The sequence below is a fragment of the Ostrinia furnacalis genome, unplaced genomic scaffold, assembly GCF_004193835.3.
Source record: "Ostrinia furnacalis isolate ACB-3 unplaced genomic scaffold, ASM419383v2 OfSCF4105, whole genome shotgun sequence".
In the NCBI taxonomy this organism is placed as follows: domain Eukaryota; kingdom Metazoa; phylum Arthropoda; class Insecta; order Lepidoptera; family Crambidae; genus Ostrinia; species Ostrinia furnacalis.
The window spans coordinates 603,923-627,470 of NW_021134344.1; the positions used below are offsets into that span (position 1 = coordinate 603,923).

Consider the following 23,548-nt stretch of genomic DNA (forward strand, 5'->3'; position numbering starts at 1 on the left):
GTAATTCTATGAACGCACATACACGAACCGCTCGAGCGGTTGCAACTGATTCGGACGGTCAGTCGCCAGCCATACACTGACTGCTCGCGCTGTCGACAGCTCTCGCGCAGTTACCTCCGCCAACTTTCTTCATTCCACGGCGCGCGCGCTTGTCATTTGTTGAGCAGTTAATACCAACTGCTCGAGCAGTTATCGCTGGCAGCTTCAAGCTATTGACTGTAAGAGCGGTCCGTGTATGTTGATCACTAACTACTCGAGCTGTCCGTGTATTGCTGGCCTTAAACTACAATGAATATAAACTAAAAGTGAAAAATATAATAACTGATTAGTGAAGTTTGTGGCCTTATTCCTAAAAAAATTATTCATAAGATAATAGAATCAACAATCATAAAAAATACTTTTAAATGCTCAAAATGCGCCAAATTGTAAAAAAGCTTTTAATGTAATGTACATTTTGTTGTAATGTTTAGTTTGATTTATAATAAAATGTTATCAATTTACTTGTACTTTAATTTCCTAGAAGTAATGGTTGGACACCATAAAAATAAAAAATGTTACATGTATTGTGTAGAATCACTTTATTCAATAAAAATATGTGGTTTTAATCAAATAATACCACTATGTGACTTTCACTTCTCACTGTTTCTGATAGTTCCTCAATTTTATTCAGTAATAATAATATTACAATACATACAATGATCCAAACCAGCCAAGCACAATTACGTCGAGGTGAGCAGGGTTAATTTCTCGTTCAGTTGCAGTTGTGTTTTGATCAGCTGGGCTAGTGTCACCACCTGGAAAATCACAATAATAATGTGTTAATATTGGAATATTAGTAATAGTAATCAAGTGGCAGTGGGCGGGGCATATTTGCATCGTCTCTACGAGCTATTGCTCGTAGAGACGATGGCCGTTGGGGCAGAAAAGTTCTCGAGCGGGGACCACGGGCTGGAAGTCGTAGCGTTAGCAGGCCTCCTACTAGGTGAACCGACGATCTGGTAAAGGTCGCGGGAAGAGCCTGTACCTCTAGCATGGACAACTTTCGTATTTGACAAAATTTGATACTCAACCTTCGAATTTGAATGATAAGGTGACAACTTTGATTCTCAAAAAAATAGGTTTCGTTTAACCATTTCTGATACTAAGTTCACTTTACGACACGTTCACAAGGGGCCTGTTCTAGTTTTCGTGCTAAATCTTGATGGCGATGATTCGAATACGCAAACGATTCGAACTCGAAAGTTTTTTGTGCTAGCCGTACTGGATGCGGGCAGCGCAGGACCGTGCATTGTGGAAAACCTTGGAGGAGGCCTTTGTCCAGCAGTGGACGTCATTTGGTGAAACGAACGAACGATTAGAATATAAATACATGACTAATATTTCCGTATCGATACTACAAAGTACATGAAAACATGGTTGGGCAGCGTCGGTGAAGGTGTCGGCGGCCAGGTTGGGCAGCGAGCTCACTAGAGATGGGGAGTGTACACGCACCATGAGCAGGTCCTTGACGCTGGAGGCGAAGGCGTCGGTGAAGGTGTCGGCGGCCAGGTTGGGCAGCGAGCTGACCAGCTCCAGCAGCTGGCGGCCGGCCGCGTTGTTGCCCACCACGCGCTCCGCTAGCACGTCTTCTACGTATTGCAGCACCTGAAACCATTTCATTTATTATGCCTCAACTAACCTGAGAAACTATTGATGACAACAAGAATCTTTTGAAAACTTCATGGACAAGATACATTATTTATTAGGTGAACGGGTTCGTTTGTTGCAGCCAAAAGACGTCCACTGCTGAACAAAGGCCTCCCCAAGGATTTCCACAGACAGGTCCTACGCCACTCGCATCCAGGCATCTCCCGCGAACGGGTACTAATGACTTGCACACTAACTGCGGCCGCCCGTCGCACAGTCGCGACAGCAATTAGGCGCGAGCGATAAGGATGGGTAGCTTGGGGTCATTGGACGAAATTCTACGTGTTCGGCGACCGGGCTTTAATAAACAATATATTCACTGACTAATAAACGATATTATTAAATGAAGCATTTATTATTTAGTAGCAATGTAAAAAAATCTATGTCTGTCTATCTAAGTATAGTTCAAACAATTACAGCATAGTAATCATATATCTAAAAGGAAGTAAGACTGCTTGCCCTCAATGAGGGCTATCGTTTTTATACTTAACAGTTGGTACCCCTGGCGATTGACAGGACCTTACTCTACAGTGGCGCCATCTTGATGAGTGCAAATGCAATAGTCCTCCTACCACTTTAGCGCTCACAAGTTGGCGCCACTGTCTTCGCTACTAGCAAGTGACAGGACCTTACTCTACAGTGGCGCTAACTGGTGAGCGCTAAAACGATAGCCCTCATTACAAACGCAGTGTGGATGTACAGTCACGGAATGAAAAGGTTCGTCAGTTTTCAAATTGATTCCTTCAACGAATCGCGAGCACATATGAGGCGTCTAGTTTCAAATCCCGCTAAAACGATTTTGATAAGATTTCGAGAAATTGAAAAAAACCGCTTATCCATATAGCTTTGGCCTTAGGCAAAAAAATATATGATACGAATTATTATTGTCATCTGGCAATACTAACAGTAGTTCCTATTCACCTTTAAATTAAATATAATTTGAATTATAATGAAAACTATTTTCATTTTGGCGTACTTTGTTACGAACATTCCGTTTTAATGGGATTTGAAACGGACATGTTGTATTTTAGCGGGATTTGATAAGAACAAATTTTAATGCATGAATGGCGTTCTACAATAAAGTCTAATATTTTAATATTAATAACCCAAAAAATGATAAAATAAATAATTCAATCCATTCTATAATATTCATAGCAATTGCACTTATTGGTTAGGTTATTAGATTAATCAAGTTTTATCGGGTTATTAAAAAAGAACAATTAAATTACAGCATGTAAATAAGAAACTTTTATAAATTATTTTCTCAATCTCGTCTTTGCCTTTTTATAACATAATATTGATTCCTAGACATCTGGACATCAGGTGATCCATCTGCTCGTTTGCCTCCTGTCACATAAAAAANGACTCGTCCCACTCGTAACGACGTCACGTGACTGCCTATCACTTGTGTACGTGAGACAGCGTATTGTATCTATCTAGTACGTAGATACAAACACTACAACTGTCTACACTCCCCAACAAAATTGACACTAATGACATAAGATTTTTGCCTCACTCTTGACGAAGCGTTTGTATGAAGACTATCCATCTAGGTTTTATTAATCTAAGATTTTATATTAAAATATCACCAACATGTTTATACTAATCTAGATTTGTACAACAATTAGTAATTAAATAATTCATTTCCATGGCATTAACCAATTTTAAGCATAGAAGAAATGGGTACTGCTAATTTGGTTTGAGTGTATTGCATCAAACATTTTAATTCAATCAATAATTAATTTAAAAATAAATACCATTATTGGATAGTGATCGATCACAGCATTCCTCTAGTTAATTACGTTGCATGTATCTGCTGTATTTTACGTAATTGTATTACTAGATAGGTAATTAAACTTCTGCTAATAATTTGATTGTTAAATAATATATGTCGGCGCGCGGGGCGCAATAAATTAAATAACTTAATGTTATAGTTCTCACAACACTTTCAATGTGTTAGCTAGTTTATTGCTATGGAATTTTAAGCAGCGCCAAAGCTCTTATGCCAGAGTTAAGTGCGCGCCTGGGAACGAAGGTGACATAAATCTCCATGTTGCCTGACGTAGTTGTGAACCCGTTCAAGTGCAGTATTGATGGATTAATAGCTTTACAAAAACTTCAGGTACAGAGCCCTGGAACGTAGAGATTCTGGGACTCAGTCTTAGAGTCATTGCANCTACCATGCTATTATCTAGATAAGATAGATCATTAGATAGGACACATCATTGTGTAGGTATTGATGATTATAATGATTTTTCTAGTTTCGCATCATTGCCACAATTATTTTTATTTTTGTTAAGTGGGGGGAAATTGCACGCCACCTATGCGGTGTACAAAACTGAATTTCATTCGGAGAAACTGAAAATTTTGAAGATCCTTAGTAAATACTTGAAGGCCAAGAAAGGTCAATGTTTGGAATCTTTGCAGATTAATTCTTATATTATGTTTTTAATATTAGATAATATTAATAAAATAAAATAGATGTTGGACCATGGGTCCCCAGAAGTTTCCCCGTAACACGCAGCCCCCCATCCCGTAGTTGAGACATCGGAGTACTATATTTCATGACACTTAATATAAGTTTATGAATAGCCTGATATAATTGCAATTTTTCTATGTCCGAATATAATCATGTATTATATAGGATCGTTTCAGAAGTGAAACCACAGCGTTGGAGTAATCTTCGTTTATTTGCGTAAACTTCACAATAACAGTTTATTAAATTACAATTTTAACTATTTTAACTAATTACACGACAATAATTATAGATAGGTCACAGTACAAATGGGCATAGTCACAGTGTGCTTAGTAGACGACTGCTCCAGGCGGAGGCTTTGAACAGAATGCCGCAGTGCTTGCCCCGTGCAATGATCACGGCTCGCTCTCAAGCCGGGTGGCGTGACCGGTTGTGACGTAATCGATCGATCGATGGTTATTTAAGTAATTAATTAACTTGAAAAATATAATACAGTGTAATTTAAATAAATAAATGATGAATTAATATTTGATGATGATTATTCATTATGATTATTACGAATATTGCTTACAACTCGGCCATCCTGTTCAAAGCGAGTCCGTTCGCTTTAATCATTCTTATGTGCTATATTATTTATATTTACCTACAATATTTAATATACATGATTCATTAATCTTACAATGTAAAAAAAAATCATTATTATTATCTCACAAAATTAATCTACTTACTTACTAACTACTACTAATCTATTATACATCGTACATAATATTATTTATTAATTATACAAATTATTTACATTACATCCATACAGTTAAATTAAATTTTTATTTAATTATTAACATTGTCAATTTCATTTTCCTCATTTTCACTGTCATCCGAATCAATATTTCTATTAAAAGTCATCCATGGTTGTATTTTATCTAAAGCTACTACATTTTCGTATCGTCTACCTTGTTTACGAGTAAGAGGGGTATCTTCTATGAGATATCTATCATTCGGGAGCACTTTTACTATACGATATGGTCCTTGATATTTATTAACTAATTTTTGCGATTGCCCATCATGAGGCACCTGACGTTCGACTCTGACTAGGTCACCCTCTGAATAACGTGTTCCTATTTTCCGAGATTTATTAAATCTTTCAGCGTCTTTTGCCTGTTGTTCTTTAATTTTCTGACTGACATTTTCACGTACGTCTACTAATTCTTCCGGACTAGTAACATTAGTTGTATCAGTGATAACGTCATTTAATATACCCTGAGATCGACTGGTAATATTGAACCCAAACAGAAGCTCAGATGGGCTTTTTTGGGTAGTCTTGTTCATCATTGTATTCAAGCCCACCTGAACGTCTGAGATGTGTTCGTCCCAATCTTTGCTGTCTCCACCGTGAGATAAAGTGGACAAGGCATCGAGGATGGTTCTATTAAACCTCTCTACTTGACCGTTAGCACGGGGAGTCGCAACCGCATTTTCAATATGTTTGATACCATATAAGGTGACGAATTCTTTGAACGTTTTACTTGTGAAACTGGTTCCCTTATCAGGGTGCAGTNGTCTCCCCTAGCCAGGGGGGACAACAGGACTGCACCCCTTATCAGTGATGAGGCGTGACGGCATACCAAAGTAACTAATATGTTCTTTTATAACTCTGATAGACGTTACCGATTTGGTGTTTTTAACTGGAGTTATATTAACGTATTTAGTGAACCCGTCGATTATTACCAATAAGTAACAATTTCCTCTTTTGCTTTTTATGAATGGTCCAAGATGGTCTGCATGTACGGTATGAAAAGGGATACTGACTTTTTCTATGGGATGTAGTTCGCCTTCTCTTTTACCACCAGGAGCTTTGTGGTGAGCACATTCGAGGCAAGATGTAACATTTTTTTACGAAACGCCGCATCTTCGCAAACCAATAATGTCTTTTTATGCGCTCTAGAGTCTTATCTAACCCAACGTGACCTACATCATCGTGGTTTCTTTTGACTATCTGCCACCTTACTCCTTTAGGTACAAGCCATTTGAGTTCTTCGCCAACAACGCGGTATACCCGACCGTTTTTGAGTTTGTAATTAGTGACGTAATCTACTACCTGTTTAGAATCTGGATTGCTTAGGGTTTCTTTTATTCGCTTGACTTCTTCGTCTGCGCATTGTACAGTACTAATCCAGTCCTGTCCAAGTTCTTCTAATGCAAACGAATCAAGTACATGGGTCTCAGGTCGGCTACGTCCAACCGGGTTGCGACTGAGTGCGTCGACGTGAGCCATTCGTGATCCGGGTCTGTATTCCACAGAACAATCGTATTCTTGAAGCTGGACCCACCAACGAGCCACTCGTGGAACTATGTCTCGTTTAGTAAGCGTATATCTCAAAGCGTTGCAATCAGTGACGATTTGAAAGGGTATCCCTGCCAAGTAGACACGAAATCTGTTTAGTGAGGCAATAACAGCCAAAGTTTCTAGTTCATATGAGTGTAATTTACGTTCATCTGGTGTAGTCTTGCGACTGAAGTAAGAGACTGGTTGAAAAATGCCATTAGCGTTAGATTGCAGTAAAATGCCTGCAAGGCCCTCTTTGCTAGCATCTGTATGCAGCTGAGTAGCAGCGTCGGGATTGTATAAAGATAACAAAGGGCGTTGGGTCAACAAATCTTTAATTTTATTAAAGGCTTCTTTTTGAGGATCACCCCATGACCACGTAATATTCTTTTTTAATAGATCGCTGAGTGGGGATGTATTAACTGCATAGCCTTTAATAAAACGCCGAAAGAAGCCCGACAATCCCAAGAATTGTCTTAGCTCATGTTGATTGCCTGGAACGGGAAACTTTGACACGGCCTCTGTTTTTATAGACCCTGGGCGAATCCCGTCAGCACTGACCTCAAAGCCAAGAAAGTCAAGTTTACTTTGAAAGAAATGACATTTGCTGAGTTTTAGTGTTAGCCCTCCTTTTTCGAGAAGCCTGAGAACTTCTTCCAACCTTTGTAGGCCTTCGTTGAAATCTTTGGAAGGAATGAGAATGTCATCCATATAGACGATCGCATACTTAATTTTGGCCTCCTGCAATATCTTGTTTATGGTTCTTTGGAAAACCGACGGTGCATTGACCAACCCAAAAGGCATGCGATTATATTCAAATTGGCCATCAGGTGTTACAAAGGCGGTTTTTGGCCGTGACTCTTCCGAAATAGATATTTGATAATACCCAGAAGCCAGGTCAAGGGATGTGAAAAGGGTGTTACCGGATAATCGGTCTAACTGGTCTTCTACTCGAGGTAAAGGGTAATGATCTTTTTGTGTTTTTCTATTTAATGCCCTATAGTCAACGCATAATCTTTTTTCCCCCGTTTTCTTTTGTACCAGGACTATAGGACTCGCATAAGGAGAAGATGATTCCCTAGCAATTCCACTATCAAGCATTTCTTGAACCATATCCCTCACCAATGCGCGTTCCGAGAGTGACAGTCGGTATGGGCGATAGACAATTGGTTGTGTGTCTTCTAGCTCTATTACCATCTCAGTTATACTTGTGAATCCTAAATCTTTTAGACCATGAGAAAAGCGGTCACCATACTTCGAAAGTAACTGCTGAAGTTTAAGTCGTTCTTCCTTGCTAAGTGTTTCACCAATGTTAATCTTTTCATCTAAATCAGATTCACTAAACTTCAAACTAAAAGATTCTAAATGTTCAGAATCGTTGAAGGTATTTTTGAAGGTGGCTCGTGTGAGAAGGACATTTTCGTCCAAAGTAATAGGAAGGGATGTAGCGTTATACACCAGAAGAGTACTCCTACCATCCTTAATTTCGTATTGTCCAGGATGTAAATAATATTCTCTACCTTCGGGGCCTCGCAAAGAACCATTTACCAAAATCTGGCCTGTTATTGGAGAATCAGACCTCACGAGGACGGGATTTGTCATAAAGCTGGGTATTTGTACTTGTTTAACAAGTTTTAAGGACATCTTAGTATTTGTAGTTCTTTGGAAGATTAGTTCCGATGGAGTTTTTGTTATAATGATATCAGGTTTTTCCGTAAAAGAGTGTCCTAACAAAATCGGTTGGTTCATCACACAGTCCTCGACAACGTACATGGTAATAGTCTCCACTACATTTTGAACGTCTACCGTACCCACCGTCACTCCGACTGGGATCACTACATTACCTCCTATACCTTTTAACATTGGTAAATCTTTAGACATATCAACCTTGAGTCCAAGTTCCATTGCCTTACTAGCTTTAATAAGGGAGCACTGACTTCCCAAGTCGACATAGCACTTTACGATATTATCATCAACTTTAATATCAAGAATGTACTTGTTATTAGAGTCATCGATACTTATCTTCGCAACCTGTTTTTCGTTTTTATCTTTAACCTGCCCCTGGTCCCGACTTAAAATTTCCCTGGTTTTATATTTATAACAATGCTCTTGACGATGTCCCATTTTTTCGCAAAATGTACATTTTACGGCTGGTTTGTCACATCTTAAGCTACGGTGTCCAAGCTCATTGCAGTTAAATCACTTAACATTGTTATTTGACAAACTTTGCCCGGAAGTATTGGATCTTGGATTCAAAGTTGATCTGCGATCATTGCGGTGCCGAAATTCTGTTTGATCTCTATCCCCTAACCTGACCAACTTTTACTGTCCGAAAATACTTAAGTATTTGCTCTGGTTCTGAAAACTGAGCTGCTTGCGCGCCTACTTTTACTGCCCGATCCTCTACACCGTATAGTATGCAATCTACCGCTTGTTTGCCATATATTTTACATCTATTTAAAAGGTTGACCTTGTTATAGTAATAGTGCTCCAGAGATTCCCCGTATCGAACTTTTTTACCTAACATCTCGGTCAAGAGCTCAGCATAATCCTCGCGGCAGGGAAAAGACTCTATTAATTTTCTTTTTCATTCAGACCATGAAAAAAGTAGCGATGGTAACCCTTGGTACCATGACTTAGCGACCCCTGTTAATTTTGGTAATGCATAATGGATAATTTCCTTATCCTCCCACCCATAAATTTCTGCACATTCTTCAACTTTAGTTAGCCACGTCAAAATAGTTTGATCTTTCGACATAGGGTCGAATTCAGGAATCACATTCGTGTTAAAATTTAGCCTTGGTTTATCTGAACTCTTGACCTGATTTAAAATTGATAAGAACTTGTCCAAAATATCAGATTCGTTTTGCCTACTTCTAGACCTAGATATTCGTTTTCGCTTATTTGATGGTCCGGGATTATCAGAGTCTTCCGATGAAGACCTATAACGTCGTCTCCTAGTTTCTGCGTTTCCACTTACTTGATTTCTGTTGCGTTGATCTTGTAAGTCATTCAGTCGCAAACTCCGCTCGTCATCACCCCGGCCCTGTAGCCTGGGCACTCCTGGGTCATGTTGCTCTTCTCGATCAGGTGTTCGTAAACTTTGACCTCGACCATCAGGTACTCCTAGGTCACGACCTCGACCATCAGGTACTCCTAGGCCACGACCTCGACCATCAGGTACTCCTAGGTCCGGACCTCNACGACCTCGACCATCAGGTACTCCTAGGTCACGACCTCGACCGTCAGGTACTCCTAGGTTATGACCTCGACCATCAGGTACTCCTAGGTCACGACCTCGACCATCAGGTACTCCTAGGCCACGACCTCGACCATCAGGTACTCCTAGGTCCGGACCTCGACCTGTACCAGGTGCTCCTAGGTCGTTCACTGTAGTATCAAGCCGTCTATCTTGGCTGCGCCTCTCGTAGTTCATGTCCATAGCTGAAACTGACATGATTCTGCTTAATAAACACGAAATGTAACGAACAAGTATCTATGGTCATAGTCGGGGTCATACGTTTTCTCAATGGTATGCACCCCCAAAGAGTGGCCTTGGCTTGGTACATACCGATCAAAACCACATACATGCAACCCCAGAGAGTAGCCCTGGCAAGGTGGATGCAGTGATCAGCCCATATATTTCATAAGTTTAATAAACACTTTGAGAGGGTAAGAATAAGGAAAATATGTTACGCTTATCAGGTATATGCACCCCCAAGGAGTAGCCTTGGCTCGGTGCATATCAACCAAAATCACCTACATGCAACCCCAGAGAGTGGCCCTGGCAGGGTACATGCAGTGATCGGTTCACATTTATTCAGTATAATAAACTCATTGAGTGGGTAGGAAAAGAAAAGATATCGGAAGCTTATATTAGGTTAGGTATATGTGTCACCGGAAAATAACAAGACTCGTAAGTTGATCAATTTTCTAGGTAGTTGATCAACTCTCGGAAAATAATAAACGGCAGTTGAAATGTACTATTTAACGCATTGAATTTCAGTTAATTGGTCAACTTACGGTACCTAGCCGTAATTTAATAATTAACTATATTGCTACAAGTAAAATCATCCACAAATGGGCCAATCGTTGCCCAGTGTACTATTTGACGGTACACTATTATCCGTCACTTAATACACTTTTCTCTGATTGGTCGACAGCATGAATTGTAAGCATTTAGCAAGTGTTTATTCATAGAGTTACAAACACCTAGATATGTTGTTTTAATATTTATATTTTAGAGATAGGAATATTAAAGTTCGTCTATGCTATATAGTTAAATAATAAATGAAAAATGTTTAAAAAAATATATTGGAGCTTTTATTATTGTAAGTTATATTAATAATACGTATTATAATCAGTTTAATCAGTCAGTACAGTCTGAATATCTAATATTAATCGTATTTGTATTTTACTTATTACTACATGTTAATGATTTATGGCATCTAGAGTTACACAAAACTTTGGCTTTTTTGCAATTACACCTGTTACTTACACATTGTTTATTTTTAAAGTCTTTGCAATTGCATTGTTTTATTCCTTGCCCACCGAATGACGAACATTTAGCTGCTATGGTTCTCAATGGCAATGTTATCTGTAAGAAAGAAAATGATTTCAAATGAAACAACAAACTCAAAAAGTCAGAGTTGAATTTTTGTCTTGAATTTCTGGTATTGAAAATAACTACTACATAATATTCTTACCTGTGGAATATCACCAGATATAACCGTATTTGGTGAAGAGAGGACAGCGTTTCTTGGAATCCAGTCACTAATAATTCCAAAAGGAGTGCCAACTCTGAACAGTTCATTTCTTTTTTCTAAAATTTTGCCTACTATATTTTTGCTGTCCAGAGGCCCCCTGTCTACTTTAGGCACTTCAACAAGCACTGTAGTTCCTATATCAATATCTTTAAAAGACAATGCCGGAAATTGGCGTCTTTTTTTTTTCGCGCGGCCATCGACCAAACTTTGTTTTTTGATTACAAAATAGTGTAATAAACCAAACTTACTATGACATGTATACCTCTAAACTCAGTCTGAACTGAGTTACGAGCATTAGAAGTTTGATGATTTTCATACTAGATTTGCTTTTTGCGCGCAAAGTTTTGTAAGAAATTGCAACAAAATAGTGAAATTGTATGTGTAAACAAACAATACCATCCATTGAAGGCTCCAGACATCAGTTTCAGTATGGAGCAGAATCAGCGCAATAAAAAAATAGCGCAATATTTTGTTGCAATTTCTTACAAAACTTGCGCGCAAAAAGCAAATCTAGTATGTAAATCATCAAACTTCTAACGCTCGTAACTCAGTTCAGACTGAGTTTAGAGGTATACATGTCATAGTAAGTTTGGTTTATTACACTATTTTGTAATCAAAAAATAAAGTTTGGTCGATGGCCGCGCGAAAAAAAAAAGACGCCACCTTCCATACAAAATCTGGCATTGCCATTTCTTAGACGACAAAGCTATCATTTTGTCTGCGGCTCTTTTTAAATTTTGGTGTGATTCTCTTCTCTCTCGCGAAATGCTATTTTCATTTGCACACAAATTGCAGATCAGTTGCCAGCTACTACCTTCGTCTTCACTCGACACTCCACACATTACATGAATCATGCCATTACATCTTTGACATCTAATTGTTCCCGATGTTTCTAGATTACAAATGTGGCATAACGAAGTACTTGGGTTTTCAGCTATTTCAGTAGAAATTATGTCACAGTCGTTTGGAATAGTGATTTCACTGTCAACAACCGGTATTTCTTCTTTTTCATTTGTCTTGGATATGTTTATATTAGTGTTTGATATTGTTATTTCTTCAGTAATTACAGAAGTATTAAGTGTATCATGAATAGAAACTATGGCTTGGTCTAAAATTATGATCTCGCTGTTGCCGGTGGGGATGGGTGCATTTTCAGACTCATTCATTTTCTCTGGATGAATGTCATTAATTGTTGTGTGTGTATTTAGTGGCAAATTAAAGTTGCTTGATGCTTGTATCTCATTATCGTCTTTGGCAACTTCTTCTTGTTTATCAGTCTTACGTGTATCAAGATTGTGTAAATTGTCATTTTCTTTGTTAGCGCCCTCTAAAAATCTCTCTAGGTCCTCTTCAGTTTCCAGTTTAGTTATTATGTTTTTAGATAAATGAGTGGAAGTAAGACCACTTCTTGGGTCATCCCCAAACAAGGCTTTGAACGGTGTTCTCTGAATAGTCGAATGAAATGACGAATTTTTGTGAAATTGAGCAAAGTAACACCCTATCGACCAGTTGGTAGAATTGTTATCTACCATCCATGCCCGTATCATATTTTTCACGTCCTGATTTGAGCGTTCTATACTTCCTTGGCTTTGCGGGTATCTCGGTCTCCCATTAATAATTTTACACGATGGCCATAAACTTACAATTTCTTTTAACACCGCTGCTGTAAACTCACGCCCGTTATCGCTCTGGAGGATATTGGGGCAGCCAACTTCCAAAAATATTTTGAGTATCTCGATCGCTACTTCTTTCGCTTCTTTAATTTTTAAAGGTCGCAAAAAACAAAATTTGGTCAAATGGTCTTGGTATTGCAAAAGCCATTTGTAATCATTATCAGGCGAGGATTGAAAGTCTACAAGGTCGACTTGTCCTCTCCTATTAAAGTCGTCAGAAATCAATGGTTTTACGACTATGCCACGCTTGGGAAAACTTTTCTTCGAAAGACATGTTTTACACAGCTTAAGAAAAATATTAATGGCCCATATTGGTACTAAATACTTATCTTTCAGGGCATAAATAATTTTGTCCCGCCGTCCATGACCAGTCTCAACGTGGGCATCATGTATTCGCTGGTAGAATTCAGCGCTAGGAACAATCCGTATCGTTGGATCAGAATGGGATTTTCTTTTTAATATTAAAACTTTTTCGTCACCAATATTCATTATATCATATTTTTTTGCATTATAATATTGCTTATCAGATGGTCGCTTACCTAAAGTTTTAGCAAGATTGTATTCTTCTATCATTTGAATAACATTTTGGATTTTATCACTTGTCCACTGAGTTTTTTTATTTTCTGTACTTAGCCCACTGTAGTACTTTTGTAACTCTGCATCAAAGTGTTCTCGATCGACAAAACTAGTATTGCCCACTGATTGTTCGTTTATTTCTACCACTACAGACTCCATTTCACTCACCATAAATAAAATGACGCGTTATAATGATAATTATTACCAAACAAAACAACAATTGCTAATTTTACTACTGTAAATAAAGAAAAACAAGTACGGACTAGATAGATTTGTTTACGTTTACGCCGGTAATGGCGGCGGCCGGGTGGCGGGGGGCGGTGTAAAAGCACGTGAGTCTTTTAGCCAATCAACGTTCACCTCGCCTTTGTCGTATGATTTAACGGCAAGACGCCGTAAATTAATCAACTTACTAAAATATATGCGTTAAATAGTACATTTCAAATGCCGTTTATTATTTTCCGAGAGTTGATCAACTACCTAGAAAATTGATCAACTTACGAGTCTTGTTATTTTCCGGTGACATATGCACCTCCAAGGAGTAGCCTTGGCTCGATGCATATCAACCAAAATCACCTACATGCAACCCCAGAGAGTGGCCCTGGCAGGGTACATGCAGTGACCGGTTCACATTTATCCAGTATAATAAACTCATTAAGTGGGTAGGAAGAGGAAAGATATAGGAAGCTTATTATATCAAGTTAGGTATATGCATCCCCAAGGAGTAGCCTTGGCTCGGTGCATATCAACCAAAGTCACCTACATGCAACCCCAGAGAGTAGCCCTGGCAGGGTACATGCAGTGATCGGTTCACATTTATCCAGTATAATAAACTCATTAAGTGGGTAGGAAGAGGAAAGATATAGGAAGCTTATATCAAGTTAGGTATATGTATACATCCCCAAGGAGTAGCCTTGGCTAGATGCATACCAACCAAAATCTCCTACATGCAACCCCAGAGAGTGGCCCTGGCAGGTTACTTGCAGTGATTGGTTCATTATCGATATAATTAACATGATAAGAAGGTAGGAAAAGAGAAAATCCCATCAAAAACAATACTTGTCAAAAAAACCAAGTCTCGCAACTCAGTTGTTCTACGGTAAAAAGTTGTGAGATCCATGTAATACCAAGTCCAGGCCAGGAAATCTTTAACGTTTTACATAAATTATTGACTTGGCCATCGCACTAAATAATTTAATTTACACGTGTTTTCATACTTTTCATACGATGGCCAAGTCAATATATTTATGTAAAACGTTAAAGATTTCCTGGCCTGGACTTGGTATTACATGGATCTCACAACTTTTTACCGTAGAACAACTNTTTTTAAACGTCATTAGTGTCATTTTAGCGAATTTTAGTGATTGCCGCAACGTAAAAGTAATCGTATCATCGTACTGCATTCGCAAAGTCATCGAAAGAAATCGTGTGACTCGATTCGAAAATTAATTAATTCCGATAAAACTGATATTTTGTTAAATTTATAGCTAGTCTGACTGTGGATTAAAATAATTTTGTAGCGGTAGACGTTATTCTATATTATACATTTTTTTATTAATTTGCAAATAATATTAAAAACAATCCTACTTTATAATTCTTCTACTGCTACTTTATTCTAATTAATTATTTGTTACTTGTGCTGTTATTTACAATTCTCAATCAGTAAATAATTTCTTCTTTCTACCGTGTTCGTACTACTGTCCTCGTAAAATCATCGTAACCGATTATTGCAATCGGATTACATGAACATCACTCGACCATGTATGTCCATTTGGACATATCGGAATGACACGCTTTGAGGTGCAACTTGCTGTATCTACTCTAATCCATATCTGTGCCTTTGCCATTAGCCTTGAGAATCTAGAATAAAGACCGAGTCAGACGACACTTTTTGCGTTCCATAGTAAGTAGTTGTCGTCGCTGCATTGTTTGTAACATGATGGTCGAAAGAAGAGTGTTGGAGTAAAAACTGAGTCGTCTAAGTCACGCAGTTTCTGAAGCGACAGGTAAACACTAGACATCTTATCCGATTGTAATAAGAGCTATTTTTAGACTCACTGGTGATCTCAATGTCTTTGACGAGCCTCAGGAATAGCGGACGAGCGTATGAAGGCAGCGAGTCGTCTAGTAGATCACGGGCCAGTTGTTGCAGCGAGAGCGAGCGAGACTCGTCCGCAATAATACACTTTTGGCCTTTGTAATAAGTGCTATTTTATACTCACTGGTGATCTCGATGTCCTTGACGAGTCTCAAGAACAGCGGGCGCGCGTAAGACGGCAGTGAGTCGTCGAGATCACGGGCCAGCTGTTGCAGTGAGAGCGAGCGAGACTCGTCCGCAATAATACACTTATGGCCTTTGTAATAAGTGCTATTTTATACTCACTGGTGATCTCAATGTCTTTGACGAGCCTCAGGAATAGCGGACGAGCGTATGAAGGCAGCGAGTCGTCGAGATCACGGGCCAGTTGTTGCAGTGAGAGCGAGCGAGACGCATCTGCGATGGCCGCCATGCCAGCGCGGCCTTCTGTTTGAGGGATCTGGAAGGTAAGATAAAATGTGCTTTATTACATTAGATATACATATGAATCAAATCAATTGACAGCTACGGTTTACATAGCAATGGGCATTCTAACCCAAAGGAGGTTACATGTTTCTAGATAGGGTCCCTCGTGTGCCCTACGAAGCTGCCCTCCCCTGCACCTCTCGCTCGGTACCCCCATAAGGTATTCTGACATTAAAATTAGATTTCAGGATCAATGCATATAACATGGCCTTCATATTTCAAGTTATGTAATATGCTAATTGACCCATTCATTCAGCATATGAATTTCGGCTTATAACCGTCATCTTAAAAATGACAGATGTCAATCCGGAGTGAGACATTTGAATAGCGTTGCTAATGCAAAATATAGATAGATTGACCAATCTTTTAAAAACAAAAAGTATACTCACAGACACGCCATAGACGACGCACGCCTTCTGCCCCAGAACAGGGTCCATAGCGTCTTCCACTTCAGCTGTCGCGACATTTTCCCCCTTCCAGCGGTAGGTGTCGCCCGTGCGGTCGCGGAAGAACAGGTAGCCAAGTTCGTCGGCTACCAAGATGTCGCCCTTTTATCGAGGCTACGTTCTCGGATCTAATTAAAGAAGCAATACTTACAGACACGCCATAGACGACGCACGCTTTCTGCCCCAGAACAGGGTCCATAGCGTCTTCCACTTCAGCCGTGGCGACGTTTTCTCCCTTCCAGCGGTAGGTGTCGCCCGTGCGGTCGCGGAAGAACAGGTAGCCTAACTCATCGGCTACCAAGATGTCGCCACTCACGAAGGCCGCGTCGCCCTTTTGGAATACATCCCGGACGAGCTTCTTGTTGCTGTCGGTCTGGAATGTTTAGTTGAAAATTGAATATGCTGTGTAACTTACATAATGTGACAAGTAGGACAAAAAAAGTTATACGAAATTGTCACGCATAATAAAAAAAGTAAAAAGTATTTATTTGCCATAAAGGGTATACAGTCTGCTTATCTAGCGGCTGCTGCACTAAGCTGAGCTTGTGTCGTGGCAGCCATTTAAGTAACTCAGGATTAATAATAATACCTATTGCTAAAAATATGCGTAACAGCAATTTTGCTGTCGTGGTTTATTGAGAGTTACCTTGTCGACGTATCCGTGGTACTCCCTGGAAGCGTTGCCTTGCGCAATGAGACCGATGAACATCCCCGGCTCATCTGAAATTTAAAAAAAATGATATTATTAACGGCCACAGTTACTGTGTAGAGAATAACATTATGGAGAAGTTTGTATTTGAAGGTAGTTTCGAAGGAACTCCTTAAAAGATGTGCAATGCCTGCAATGGGTACAAGTGGAAGACCTGACTCGCTTATGCGTTTATGAGGTAAGTGAGCGGATATTTGACACGGTTATTTATTAACCTGGTTAGTTTATGTTAATTCTGTGTCAGTCTTATTTGTGTCAAGTTTTTCTTTTCTTTTTTTCTTTATTTGTGTTACTTATGTTTACACCCAATGGAGAAGCGCATGAACAAACTTGGCTTGGGCTTTATTTATTTATTTATTTATTAATTATTATACCATGCTTATACCATGCCGTAAGTATGGTGAAATACAGATTGCTGGAAACGGGATATACGCCCGTATTCACAAACGATGCTTGCTTAAGTGAAGCAGCAAATCGAACGCACAGTGTTGAATAGAGCTCTTAATTGGTTAATATGTCACCCTGTGTGTTCATGCGCACTGTGAAACCTCATAGTAATGTTTGTGAATACGGGTGATAGACTAATCACTGGGCATGCACTTGAACAAGCCGCACTTGGACTGCTGTATGGAGAGAACCTTCAAGACTGCTGAAAACTGTATGGTACTCACTGGGCAGGCAACGGATGCAGAGCCCGTCAGGCCCTCGCAGCAGGCCGCCGTGTTCATCTGCCTTCACCAGCGCGATGGGGTGCAGGCACGTCGGCACCAGCTTCGGCAGGAAGCCCACCGCGCCCAGTGTGTTGTCCACGTTTACTGGTACATGATAAAGGCATATTAAGGCGGGTCCAGACATGTATCATTTGCCCGATCCGATCACCGTATCCGTATCGTCGACGCGTATCATGATCGCATATGTGGACGGGTATTGAGTACTCGATAACCCGCCTTTAGGTGTTTAATTTGTCGGCCGTTTGGTGTAGTGGTTCAGAACGGACTGCTATGCCTAGAGGTCCCGGGTTCGACTCCCGGCTGGGCAGAAATTGAAATGATGAATTTTAATTTCTGTGACGGGTCTGGGTGTTACTGTGTATAATATTTATGTATTTACAAAAAAAAAGTATTTATGTATGTTTATATCCGTTGTCGCGTTTTCTGGTAAAGGTCGCGGGAAGAGCCTGGATGCGGGCAGCGCAGGGCCGTTCATTGTGGAAAACCTTGGGGGAGGCCTTTGTCCAGCAGTGGACGTCATTTGGCTGAAACGAAGACGAACGAACGAGAACGATATCCGTTGTCTAGTACCCATAGTACACGCTTTGCTTAGTTTGGGACTAGAGGCGCAGTGTAAAATGTCCAAGGATATTTATTTATTATTTATTTAATTTGCTTTAAAAAAAGGTCTTTAAAATCTTTATTTATACAAACACAAAAAAGGCGAACTTAATTAGTGGGTATAGCTTTTAAAGTTGCTGTGTCCTTAGGGCCTATGTTGACAAACTGGTTTCTACCCGGTCCAACAACAACTGTGTAGAAAGTGGTTCGTCAACACACGCAACTGACTCCACATTGTGAAACTGTAAATTGTAAGGCATAATGTGAATACGCTAGTAGCTAGTGGTAAATTATTGAATATCGAGGACTCCACTACCATGTTTATTGACACAAACGATTGACTTGGTGTAGAACCGTATCAATAAGGGGCCTTTAATGGCCTGTTTGCAACGACATTTTTAGATGCCCTGTTTGAAATTTCCTTTTTAAATGCCCTGTTTGATAACCACTTTTTTATTCAATTCACTATAAAAAAAGTTAAATGCATCGGTGTCTTTCCGATGATGCAAAGTCAAAATATTGCAGTAATAACGTATGTTGTAGGTACTTATGTGTATTTATTTACCACTGTGTCTCATAAATCAGTGTCAAGGGCGTATAGATTAGTAAAGGATAATTTTATGTTTTGAGAGTTCAGTTTGATTAATTTACTAAATATCCTTTATGTCTTTAAATTTAATGAAACTTATGTATTAAATATTAGTATTTAGGTAATCATAACAGGACCAGACTATTTATCATATTATACGTAATTGCTATTTTTATTCCAAAAGCTGCGCAATTAGATAAATTATCATAAAATTGTTAATGCGTCGTACCTACTTATATGAAAAATGCAAAAACAAATGAGGTCGTTGCCTTACTATCTGAAAGATGTCCGTTGTAAAAAAACAAGGTTAAAGTTTCATTTTAAAGTAAACGTAAACAACGTTAGACAAAGTCCACGAATTATCGGGAGAGAAAATGATAAATGTTATTGTCGTGTTATTGTTATTGTGATGACTATACTGTCCTAAATGTACTCAAGTTATTTACTCACTTATATTGGCGTTGCCCTCCGTCGCTCCGTAGATTTCGTTTATCTGCGGTACTTTGAACCTAGAATAAACAATGTTTTATTATTATATTTACTAACAAAGACTGACTAAATACCTGCTGGTCTGGGGTGGATCTAACAAGTGAGAACTGAGATGCCAGTCAGATGCAGTGAGATCGAAAATTCAGAATGAATGGGTGCGTTTGGAATAAAGTGCTTGGAAGCGCTGTAAGCAAAATGACGATCGCTAAGCGGTAAGCGCTGTCACTGCTAACTATGAATGAAACACGTCACTATTGAAGTTAGCAAACGTGTCCTCACCGACAACAGTTTCGTTTCTCAGCGCTAGCAAGCGCTTCCAGACACTTTTTTCCGCCAAATGAATGAAAGAATGAATCTTATCTTATCTTATTTAGGGGCGCAGAGCACGTCGACCCATTGGGATCTTTTGTGCTTCCCTATACCTTTATCCCCCCTCATCTGCAAAGATCCTATCCATATAGTGAATCAAGTTCTTGGGTGAGAAGGACCTATATTCTTCTGGTGTCGGATAAGCCGACCCCAGGAGACCCATTCTAGTTCTAGCTAGCGCGTCGCATTCGCACAGTAGGTGTTTCATGGACTCCGCATGTTCTCCACATGCTCGACAGCCGTCATCCGTAGTTAGGCCCATTTTGTAGAGCATGTGGTTTGTAGTGTAGTGTCTTAGCGCACCCGTGATCACTCGGGCTTGCCTTCTGTTTCCATTGAGTATGAGCTTTTCCCATGATCGATCGAAAGAATGAAGGTGTTACCTGTCAACGATCTGCTGCCAGATGGCGGGACGCATGCCGTTGCCGACCATGATGCGCACGCGGTGCTGTGCGTCCGTGTCGCGCGCCGGTTGCGCCAGCAGGTAGCGGCACATCTCGCCGATGTATTGAGCCACCTGGGGGAAGAGGTTTACCATTTGTCATCAGATTGGAGCATTATCATCTTTATCAGGTTATTTTGGGAGACAACAGTTACCATCATCATTATCATCAACTTAAAGCTGTCAACTGCTAGACATAACGTCCCTTAGCTAACAACACCGCCTAAGTCGATTTTTGGCGGTTTTGACATTTTAATGCCATTGGATAGATCTGCTCATCGCGCGTCTAACCATTAGTCATNTGTCTAGTCTCAAGCGCCCCTAGTGTCTAGTCTCAAGCGCCCCTAGTGTCTAGTCTCAAGCGCCCCTAGTGTCTATTCTCAAGTGCCCCTAGTGTCTAGTCTCATGCGCCCCTAGTGTCTAGTCTCAAGCGCCCCTAGTGTCTAGTCTCCTGCGCCCCTAGTGTCGCGCCCCTTGTGTCNACATCAACGTTACCTGCTCGAGCAGCGAGGAGAGCTTGGCGGCGGCGTCGGCCACCTGCGCCAGGTCCATGGCGGGCTGCACCTGCCGCGAGCGCCCGCCGCCGCCCATCGTCTTCTGGCACAGGTTCAGCCCCACGATCTGGAAGGTTACCGTACGGTGTTAAGGCTTGTTAAGGCAGATTGAAACCTCTTTCAAATTAAGGGATCTAATAAGAATTAGTAACGATTACTGAATAAGTCTTTTCTAGTATATCCTACACTTATTAAATACTCAATACTCAAATCTGGTGGTCAAATAGATGGTGGTGTGCTCATAACTATACTAGGGTATAATATAATCCAAAGATATTGAAACGGCAAAAATCAAAAACTAACAAGCATTGATAGTTAGGCTGGTTTTAGTGTCATGCGGACTGTCAACTGCTAGGGAGCGGAGCGGTTCCTCCGGACCGCATTACTCTAAAACACTCCCTAGAAGTTCATACAGATTGGCCGTGCGGAGCGGGTCCGCACCGGACGGTCCGCGTGACACTAAAACCAGCCTCAGTAGCGCCCTCCTGACAATGTCAAGCTGGGACGGTTCAGTGTAGGTCATCTATAGCTGTAATATTATGTATGCACCAATCCAAACTTCTTTGACTGAATATCTCGGCTGGTGTCCGCGCCCTGTGACGTCACCCACCTCGGGCTCGTAGCTGGTGAGCGAGACGTCGATGGGCGTGAACATGCAGCCCTGCTTGCCGCGCGGCACGCCCAGCGCCACGCACACGTAGGCTGGTGTCCGCGACCTGTGACGTCACCCACCTCGGGCTCGTAGCTGGTGAGCGAGACGTCGATGGGCGTGAACATGCAGCCCTGCTTGCCGCGCGGCACGCCCAGCGCCACGCACACGTAGGCTGGTGTCCGCGACCTGTGACGTCACCCACCTCGGGCTCGTAGCTGGTGAGCGAGACGTCGATGGGCGTGAACATGCAGCCCTGCTTGCCGCGCGGCACGCCCAGCGCCACGCACACGTAGGCCCGCAGCCCCATGCGCGCGCCGCTCAGGCTGGTGTCCAGCGTCACGTGCACGGGCTCGCGGCACTCGCGCGAGTAGTACTCGTGGATCACCGACGAGTGGTTCGTCACCTCGTTGCCCGTCGCCCACCAGCCTGGGAGAGAGCAGATGTGAAAATATAGTGCATCCAAAACTGAACATCATGTTTGTGGAGCAACAGCCGATAGTAAATGTATTTGCCAAATGATTTTATTTATTTATCTAGCTAGCATAACCAGCCTCAAATTGGCGATGAAAGGGAGAAATAACATAGGTACACTTGTGTTAGATTGAGGGAGATAGGCAAGACCATTTTTCATACATGCTAGCAGCCTGTAACAGCCCAACGACAGTTAATAACAAACAAATCTTGCTATTTATATGAAATCTCACTTTAATTTGTCGGTGTTAATAGACACAAACAAATGTGGGTACAGCACCTTGTTGTAATAAATCTATAAATAAAAGAAATACACTCACTCACACTTACTACTGCACTTATTTTTTAGTGCCCTACTGCCAATTCTATGCTCAATTATAAATGTTAAGGATGGAATATCAGAGAGCAGGTAAATTCAAATTCAATAATTTATTTGCTAGAATACATACATACATAAATGAAGAATACACATTAAAGAATACAAATAAGAATAATAATGATCTGTGCACAACTTTGAAAATATGGTACTCACCAACAATACTTTCTGAAGCATTTACCCTTCGGTTGAGCTCATATACATCCATGGCATAGTTGAGCTCGGCTTCAACTTGGTCGGCATGTTCCTTGTGAGGCACGCAGAAGCAGTTGGTCACTTCCACCACCCCCTTGTCTGACGTCCCTACAACCAAAACATAACCTCTCTACACACATGTAAAACCTCTTTAAATAGCTTCTACAGACTTAGAAACAGCTTGATTTGGATAAATACAAGCGTCATTAGCTAGTTGGAACATAAATTCACATAATAACTCAGGAATCAAAAGAAAATTTTTAAGAATATCCACATGACGTCGGCATGAAAATGAAAGTATGTTCCCCAAAGTTCAAAGTATGTGGTATTATTTATTAGCTTACCCAATAAGGTACCGATAACTCGATGGGAATCTGCATTTCGACGCTCGTAAGCATCCACAATTTGAAATAAAACAACAGGATGAACCTTGACAACTAGATTGAGCGCCATTTTGGTTTTGAAAGGACTCAGTGAGTGATGGGAAAAAGTGTGAAGTCAAAACGTTCGATAAAATAACAGATAACGTTATTAAACTTGTTTGTTGATTTTTTTAAAACCATAATTTTTACCCCTCATATAACTTAATTTGGTAATCTGCACAAGTTTCCGCTATCATTAAGTCAGATCTCCGGTGCGTGTTTTGCTTTATACAACAAAAACATTTCAACAATCAACAAATTGCCCACAAAAAAAATTGGATGTGACGTTTTTGTTGATTGTGTAGAGGACTTACGATTAATAAAGCCAAACATGGAGCACGTATTAATGAGCAAAACATGCGCCGCGCTTATTAAGATCATTATTTGACAAAGATCGATAATTTCTTTTAACATGCAAATACTACTACATTACCGGTATT

The 23,548-nt window shown here is 40.3% G+C and overlaps 2 protein-coding genes across 2 annotated transcripts; both read right to left on the reverse strand.

Moving 5' to 3' along the window:
- Positions 1 to 561: 561 nt before the first annotated feature.
- On the reverse strand, positions 562 to 23,170 carry eIF3f1 (eukaryotic translation initiation factor 3 subunit f1). Its single transcript, XM_028312781.1, has 6 exons — positions 23,031 to 23,170; positions 22,648 to 22,794; positions 21,847 to 22,070; positions 20,934 to 21,059; positions 1,492 to 1,644; positions 562 to 794 (listed from the first exon to the last, which is right to left on the reverse strand). Exons 1-6 carry the CDS (start codon positions 23,137 to 23,139, stop codon positions 720 to 722), a joined length of 834 nt encoding a protein of 277 aa, XP_028168582.1. The 5' UTR covers positions 23,140 to 23,170; the 3' UTR covers positions 562 to 719.
- Positions 15,703 to 20,570, reverse strand: LOC114358741 (long-chain fatty acid transport protein 1-like). The gene is made up of 6 exons (XM_028312780.1): positions 20,380 to 20,570; positions 19,589 to 19,647; positions 17,890 to 18,033; positions 17,156 to 17,229; positions 16,661 to 16,882; positions 15,703 to 16,037 (listed from the first exon to the last, which is right to left on the reverse strand). The coding sequence occupies exons 1-6, from the start codon at positions 20,532 to 20,534 to the stop codon at positions 15,750 to 15,752; spliced, it is 942 nt and encodes a 313-aa protein (XP_028168581.1). The 5' UTR covers positions 20,535 to 20,570; the 3' UTR covers positions 15,703 to 15,749.
- Positions 23,171 to 23,548: the final 378 nt, after the last annotated feature.

What these genes read in the sequence shown, in the direction of transcription:
- LOC114358741 (XM_028312780.1), bottom strand. Translation starts at nt 20,534, where the DNA reads ATGGTAAACCTCTTCCCCCAGGTGGCTCAATACATCGGCGAGATGTGC. An exon ending in TGGCAGCAGATCGTTGACAG is followed by an intron (nt 19,648 to 20,379) that starts GTAACACCTTCA and finishes TGTTTATTCTAG; the next exon opens with GTTCAAAGTACCGCAGATAA. An exon ending in ACCACGGATACGTCGACAAG is followed by an intron (nt 16,883 to 17,155) that starts GTAACTCTCAAT and finishes TAAACATTCCAG; the next exon opens with ACCGACAGCAACAAGAAGCT.
- eIF3f1 (XM_028312781.1), bottom strand. Translation starts at nt 23,139, where the DNA reads ATGGCGCTCAATCTAGTTGTCAAGGTTCATCCTGTTGTTTTATTTCAA. An exon ending in TCTCCTCGCTGCTCGAGCAG is followed by an intron (nt 1,645 to 20,933) that starts GTAACGTTGATG and finishes AAATGGTTTCAG; the next exon opens with GTGCTGCAATACGTAGAAGA. An exon ending in GCGTCAAGGACCTGCTCATG is followed by an intron (nt 795 to 1,491) that starts GTGCGTGTACAC and finishes GTGATTTTCCAG; the next exon opens with GTGGTGACACTAGCCCAGCT.